The sequence below is a fragment of the Colossoma macropomum genome, unplaced genomic scaffold (assembly GCF_904425465.1).
Source record: "Colossoma macropomum unplaced genomic scaffold, Colossoma_macropomum, whole genome shotgun sequence".
NCBI lineage: Eukaryota > Metazoa > Chordata > Actinopteri > Characiformes > Serrasalmidae > Colossoma > Colossoma macropomum.
This window is the reverse complement of record NW_023494795.1, coordinates 23,540,324-23,548,319: the sequence shown is the minus strand read 5'-3', so window position 1 is coordinate 23,548,319 and position 7,996 is coordinate 23,540,324. Positions and strand designations below refer to the sequence as shown.

General features: G+C 41.3%; 1 protein-coding gene across 1 annotated transcript; it reads right to left on the bottom strand.

Annotated features, from left to right (window-relative positions):
- Positions 1 to 3,723: 3,723 nt before the first annotated feature.
- On the bottom strand, positions 3,724 to 7,775 carry foxf2b (forkhead box F2b). Its single transcript, XM_036582685.1, has 2 exons — positions 6,226 to 7,775; positions 3,724 to 4,071 (listed from the first exon to the last, which is right to left on the bottom strand). The coding sequence occupies exons 1-2, from the start codon at positions 7,145 to 7,147 to the stop codon at positions 3,896 to 3,898; spliced, it is 1,098 nt and encodes a 365-aa protein (XP_036438578.1). The 5' UTR covers positions 7,148 to 7,775; the 3' UTR covers positions 3,724 to 3,895.
- Between the last annotated feature and the right edge of the window lie 221 nt (positions 7,776 to 7,996).

Sequence of the window (7,996 nt, the reverse complement as noted above, 5' to 3'; positions counted from 1 at the left end):
GTGTAGAGTTAGTTATTTGAACATAGTACAAAGACAACATATCAAATCTAAAACTGAGAAACTGTATTGTTTTTTGAAAAATATATGCTCATTTTGAATTTGATGGCAGCAACACGTTCCAAAAAAGTTGGGACAGGGTCATGTTTACCACTGTGCTGCATCACCTCTTCTTTTAACAACACTCTGTAAGTGTTTGGGAACTGAGGAGACCAGTTGCTGTAGTTTTGAAAGTGAAATGTTTTCCCATTCTTACTTGATATAGGATTTCAGCTGCTCAACAGTTCGGGGTCTATTTTGTTGTATTTCTTGTTTCATAAAGTGCCATATGTTTTCAGTGGGTGTCAGGTCTGGACTGCAGGCAGGTCAGTTTAGCCAACTTACTCTTTTACTACTAAGCCATTCTGTTGTAACTCAAGCATTGTAACACTTTGCATTGTCTGGCTGAAATAAGCTGGGCCTTTCCTTTAAAAAAGACATTGTCTGAATGGCAACATATGTTGCTGAAACCTGTTTATATTATTCAGCATTAATGGAGCCTTCAGAGATGTGCCACAGTCACCCATGCCATGTACACTAATGCACCGCAATACCATCACAGATGGTGGCTTTTGAACTGTGTGCTGATAACAAGCCTGATGGTCTTTTGCCCAGAGGATGCGGTGCCCATGATTTCCAAAAAGAATTTCAAATTTTGATTCATCGGACCACAGGACACTTTTCCACTTCACCTCAGTCCATCTTAAATGAGTTTAGGCCCAGAGAAGGTGGCGGTGTTTCTTGGTCCTGTTTATATTTGATTTCTTCTTTGCATGGTAGAGTTTTAATTAGCGTTTGTGGATGCAGTGATGAACTGTGTTTACAGACGATGCTTTTCAGAAGTGTTCCTGAGCCCATGCAGTGATTTCCACTTCAGAATTATACCTGTTTTTAATGCAGTGTCACCTGAGGGCCCTAAGATCACGGCCAGTAAATACTGGTTTTTGGCCTTGTCCCTTGCATACAGAGATTTCTCCAGATTCTCTAAATCTTTTAATAATATTATGTACTGTAGATGATGAAATCCCCAAGTTCTTTGCTATTTTATGTTGAGAAACGTTATTCTTGAATTAATGTACTATTTGATTGTGCAGTCTTTCCCCTCTGCAGTGTTGAACCCCTCCTCATCTGTACTTCTGAAAGACTCAGCCTCTCTGGGATTTTCTTTTTATACACAATCGTGTTAATGACCCTTTGCCAATTAACCTTCTGCTGTTTTTTTAGCATTACACAACTTCACTAGTCTTTTGTTACCCCCGTTCCCAACTTTTTTGGAATGTGTTGCTGTCATCAAATTCAAAATGGGCAAATATTTTTCAAAAACAATACAATTTTTCAATTTTAACATTTGATTTGTTGACTTTGTACTGTTTTCAAATAAATATAGGGTTTAAATGATTTGCACATGATTGCATTTTGCACAGGGTCCCAACTTATATATATGTATGTATGTGTGTGTGTGCGTGCGCGCGTGCGTGCGTGCGTGTGTGTGTGCAAAATATCTTAAAGTTTGTAGACACCTGCTTATCCAACTATTTCTGCTGAAATCAAAGGGATTAATAGAGAGCCTTTACTCTTCTGGGAAGGCTTTACACTTGGCATAGGCGTGGTGACCTGGCTAATGCTCGAGTGCACTATTGTACTGAAAACGCGTTTCTAAGGAGATTATACAAGCTTTATTTGTGCAACTGAACGTCTGTGTCATTTGTGGATGCACCTTAAAGTAGCCGAATTCACTAATTAGAAAAGGTGTGTGGACAGTTTCGGACAGTCTATTTAGAAAATCTAGAATAGCCAGGGTTACATGTTAAAGCAGTAGCTCCTTTTCCTTGGTTTGTGTTGCATGTCAGTCCATCCAAAAAGCAACATCAAACATCTCTACGCTTTCCAAACGCTCCGAATTCAGGCCAGAACATTATTCTTCGGCCGCTCTAAGAGCGGCTGGATGTTTTACAGCTTACCGCCCACAAGATGGCAGTGTGGTCACGGCTGAAATCCGCGTCCTCAGCCCTGTTGTTCGAATTTTGCAATCAGCCTTTATTTTGGGGTAAAATTGAGCTTAAATGGTGTCTGTAGCTCGTGTTTGCTTTTATTGCTTCACTCACTGTTAATATCCTGATAAATACGTGTGTATTGGCTGCACGCAACGGCTGTGACCGAGTCGCCGCTAGATGGTGCGGTAACAACATTTTATGGTTTAACGCTATGTTTTGCGTTATTGCACGTTACGTTGTGCGGTGCAGCCATAGTCTATGTTCGCAACACGCACAGTTCAAAGCTGAATTTCTGGATTTCTGGTAAATCTGACAGTATCTGGTTTGGTTCATCATCTCAGGTAGGACTGTTTCATCTCAAGTTACAGTAGAGTTGTTTTTTTTTTGTTTTGTTTTTTTTTTTACGAAATTTAATCTCCATGTCAGTCTTCTAGAAATTAAAAAGCCTGTTGTTGTTTCATGACTATGGACAAAATCCTTTTTCTATCCGACTTACTCTGCAATTGTTTTCCATCGTTGAGGCTTCATCGTGAAAATGAAGTGTTTTTGTTTTATTTGAGGCTTTGTAGAGTGTTTGGGGATCTCTTTCAGTGCAGTGCCAGATGATAAAGATAAATACGACAAATCACCTTCTGACTTCATTTCTGCGCATCTATTAAAACAGTGTCACAAAGTAAACAATCAGCTAAATTCAGATTAATCTCTCTTCATGATCTTCATTTACAGTTTCAACTATTGATCTTTAGATTATCCTGTCTGCTTGTTTATTTTGAGCTTACCAATGAAAATTCGCTGTTGAATAAAAATAATAAATCTGATGTGTTCAGTTTTCTGTTGTGAGCAAACAGGAAGTAGTTTAGATGGGTGCAGCAGTGCATGGGTAATAATAATGACCCCTGAGAAATTATAGAAGTGTAATATAACTGCTTTTGGCTTGTTAGATGATACATTTACATTACACATGTTCTTTATAGTAGCCTAAAATGAATATTTAGTGATAATAATAATAATAATAATAATAATAATAATAATAATAAGAAGAAGAAGAAGAAGAAGAAGAAGAAGAAGAAAATTGGAGTATACTTTTTTAGGAACGGTTAGCTTTTTTAATTTGCTCTACACTCTGAAAGAGATGGTTCTTTGAGGGTTCTTCAGTAAAGGCAATGGTTCTATTGAGAACCATGAGTTCTATTTAGAAATAGTTCGTGCTAAATGGTTCTTCAGATTGATAGAGAATGTGTTATAGATGGTTTCTTTTAGAAAATGACTCTGCATAGCACCAACAGGGGTTGTTCTACTGTTACACTTGTAACCATGGAAGAATCCTTATTGGTGCTATATAGAACCATTTTCAAAAAGCGTACAGAACAGGAGATATACGCTCTCCATACGCTCACAATAATGGTAATAACGAGAAGAAGAAGCAGAAGAAGACGAAAAGTTAGAAAAACAATTATTATTATTATTATTATTATTATTATTATTATTATTTACTTATCAAACAGAAAGCAGCTCATAGAGAGTTATTTGGAGAAAAACGACACGCAGTTCATCTTCATCTCTCTAGATTTTATTAAAGAATACACTGACAGTGCACTGCACATGAATGATAAAACATCAGCACTTCTTTCTTTAAGTGAACACCAGCGCGCGCTTCTCCGCGGACTCGATCAGCAGGCTGGGAGAGCTCGAGGGTTCCGTCACGCACAGCGCGTGTCTGTAGAGGATATGGAGGTCTTGCAGTAGAGGCTGACTGAGGGGCTTCTGGAGCGCCACTCAGACAACATTCAGATAGTCCACACAACTCCAGGGTGAAGCAGTCCAGCGTTCATTTGTGCGTTTGGGAGCTCGTGAAGTCTTCACCTTCACATCACACACGGCTTGACGTCCTGATGAGCGCTCTGGTGGTGGTGATGAAGATGGTGATGATGGTAATATCCACTCGCAGATGAAGGGAGCGATGAGATTCCGTTGAAGTTCAACACAAAGTCTTTCCGTTCAGCCACAGCGGAGGAGTGAGCCTGATAGCACGAGACACCCACTGCGGAGAAAACAGACAGCAGCATGAAGCTTTAACAGGAAGCTGTTCGGCTCATTAACAGAGAGAAAACACTGGAGAGAAATGCCCTTACTTCAGTTAGAGGGTCACTCAGGTAGAAGCAGCTGTACGAAATACAGAGTTGATGTGGTAGATTTTATTAATGTGGAAATGATGCGCGTATTTAAACTGTGCAGTGAGGCTTCTTAGTACATCCAACATCTATCAGTATAGAAAGTGAAGATGGGCTCTGTGCTTCTGTTTTTGAAAGCTTTTGGTTTGAAATAAAATGACAAACCTCAAAAGTGAGAGATGTGAGCAACAGTAAAGCAGAAAAGGTACTGCACCAGTGGATTATTAAGAACTAAATATAAAATAACAACAACAACAACAACAACAACAACAATAATAACAATAATGATAATAATAATAATAATAATAATAATAATAATAGTACGTAGAAATTCCTGCAAATGAAGAATGTTATTTCAAAATACTTCACTAATTTGTATAATTAAATTAAATTTACCAAACTGAGATCTGATAAAAAATTGCAGCTGATCTTTAACGCACATTGAAAATAAACGTTAAATTACATGATTAACATCATTATTACATTAATAAAGTCGCACATTTACACACACAAATACATCAACACAATCCTTGCCAAAAAAGCACAATTAAATATAGCAATTGTGTTGATTTGATATATTTTATTGACACGTTCTATCATAAACACTTTTTTTTCAGTGCACTTTGTCAAAAGTATATTTAAAGCATGGCATTGCATTAATCACATTAAAGCACGAATATGTCTGTGCGTGTGAAGCTCGCTCCTCTCAATAAAGCATATCATGGAAACAATAGTGTTTAATGCGTTTTGAAAGGAAGCAATTTTAGACACTGAGCAGCAGATTTATTTTAAATAGGCTTAAATTCAGTTGACACTGCGAGCTATTTTACAGACACGCTGAGAAATGAAACTACGACTGATCAAATATCTGGTGATTTTATTGTGTTTATGAACAGCTGTTAAAGCGTTAGACTATTGCTTGAATTTCACTAAGCAGTCTGTAATGTCTGGGTGTAAAAATATGAGCGCAGTGATAATATTTTAATGTGATTATTTATCTCCGAGTTTAGAGCTAACAGTGTGAGCTCGAGGGGAAACAGATGCTGTGCTGATGGTCTTATTTCATTAGCAGATCACTGGATATTAATGTTGTATGAACTGAAGCAACACTCAGGGGAATAAAGTCCTGTGGTGAAACTCAGTGGTGTGATGATGTAAGACCCAAATATTCCTCAGGTCAAAAAGCTTGACTGAAGGTCATAATGCGCATGACAGAAGCGTCAGGACACAAATGTCTGGAATTATTAAGTGGTTCTGCTTATAATGTGGGAGCTGCTCGTATTTTAATTGTACGTTGCGCTGTTCATCACAACATGAAAGCTGTTCTGCGTTGTCTACAGTCTGCTTTAAGTGTGATAAAGCATGCAAAAGATTTATGAGCACGTGCTTTACTAATGCGCTGAATAGGACACTGCTAAAAACAAAATGTGAGTTATCTACCGAAAGGACCATTTTGGGTTCCCTTGAGATTCTTTCAGTGGACTCTACTTTTTAAATGATATGTGCGCCTGTGTAGAACCTTTTTTTTTAAGTTGTAAGAACCTCAACATAATGTAAAGGTTCTACACCAATTAAAGAGAAATTCCATCAATTTCTACCTGATTAAATCTTCAGGGTGTAAACAAAAGTCAGTCAGAGAGGTTTGATGTGAATTCTGTCATTCAGAGCTGTTCGCAACTACAGTAATACGAACCAGACGTCTGAAGCGTTTAATGTCTTGGAAAGTCTGATATCTGAGACTTTTTTCAGATCATTACAAGCATAACCTCAGAAGATACGTGTAGATTCACTGGTGGTTTTAGAGAGTAAATAAAATGTCTATATTTACGTTATAGACAATCGTGACCCCAAGTTTTCATCACCACCACTATAAAAATACAAGTGAGTAAGTTTCTCAACAATTAAAAACAATTCATATCAAATCACTTTGAATGACAAATTGGTGGGATTCCCATTTAAGCGTTTTCCAAGAACCGTCGAGACCCATTCAGTGATCTCTATCTGTGTAGATGTTCTCTGGGTACCTGTCATGTCCGCAGTGTTCCTCGAGCTGGGTTGGAGGTAGGCCTGCTCCATGGAGTGATAGGGTGAGATGCTGTGGTGTAGAGCTGATGAGCCCGGGCTGCCAGAGCTGAGAGGAGGCTGTTTTAGGTAAGGAGAGCCGCTGGAGGAGGGCCAGGGTGGAGAAGCTCCAGAGTACTGAGGATGGCTCGCTATAGCAGGAGAAGAAGGAGTTGGACTGTTCCCTCCATAGTCTCCACTCATCGCGAGAGAGCAGCTCGCCATGGTGGAGCTCTGGCTGGAGGACATGTGCTGCCCGTAGTGGCCGATGCTTATTGGGTCATAACCGCCTCCGGTCATGCTCCCGGTCATCATGTCCAGGTTGTAACCGTTGGCGTGACACGCCGGAGTCTGGAAGTCGAAACTTTGAGGCAGAAGTGCCGAACCGAGCCCGAGGCCGTTCATCATCCGGTACATCGGCTTCAGCACCTGGCATTTTCTCCGAAAGCCTCGTGGCCTGCGTCGGAACGAGCCCTCCTCGAACATAAACTCACTGGCAGGATCTATGGTCCAGTAGTGGCCCTTCCCTGGACGGCCTAGGCCTTTGGGGAGCTTGATGAAGCACTCGTTTAGGGACAAGTTGTGGCGGACGGAGTTCTTCCAGCCCTGATAAGAGCCACGGAAAAAAGGGAAGCGCGCCTGCAGGAACTGGTAGATCTCGCTGAGGGTCAGGCGCTTGGCTGGGGCGCTTTGAATGGCCATCACTATTAGTGCAATGTAAGAGTAGGGAGGCTTTTCGGGGCGCCGGAGTCCAGAGTTGCCCTTTTTGCCTTTGGGTGAGGCGTCCTGGCTCCCCAAGCCGGTCTGAGAGCTCACGAGGCCAGCATGCATCGCAGAGGCTGAGCCGGTCCTCACCGGGTCCGTCATGGGGTCTTCGGTCGTCATCTGTCCGGACCAATGGCGTTGGAAGAAGGAGCTGAAAAAGAGGTGAAAACTTCCAGCAGCGATGGGATAGGCTAAAACATGCTAACTGAACACCAGTCTTACTAAAACGGTTAATAAATTAATAAAGCGGTTTGCATGTTCAGTGGCCTAAGCATCGACAACGCAGAGTCACGGGGTCTCCTAGATGAAGCCTTCCAGCGCCAGAGTCGCATCTTCATGAATTGCCGTTAGTTAATGTTGAAGGCTGTAGCTGGTCTGCGCTGGACCGGATGGCCGTAATCCCCTTGTGAGAAAGAAACGGAGAGTCTTAAGCGCGAGAGGCCCTCTCAGCTAAACAGGAGGCGGCAGCCCATCATTCTGTTACACCCCCACATTTCGGAATCCCTCCTTCTTCCTCTTCGCCTCCCACTCCTTCATGCGCTGTTTTTTTCCCACCAGTATCCAGGCCAGTCCCGCCTCCCCCGACAGTCATCCTGACTGAGTCTGAACGGCTACCAGGAGACAGGACGCCGGATTACAGGTGGGAAATAATCAGCCCAAGAAATCCCTCCAAGAGAGATGCGGCTGTAGCTCTCAGCTTTGCTCTCTCTCTCTCTCTCTCTCTCTCTCTCTCTCTCTCTCTTTTTTTTTCTCTCTTTCTCTATCTCCCTCTCTCTCTCTCTTTCTCTCTCTGCTGTAGCTCTCAGCTTTGCTCTCTCTCTCTCTCTCTCTCTCTCTCTCTCTTTCTTTCTTTCTCTCTCTCTCTATCTCCCTCTCTCTCTCTCTTTCTCTCTCTGCTTCTATCTATCTATCTATCTATCTATCTATCTATCTATCTATCTATCTATCTATCTATCTATCTTTTTGTGT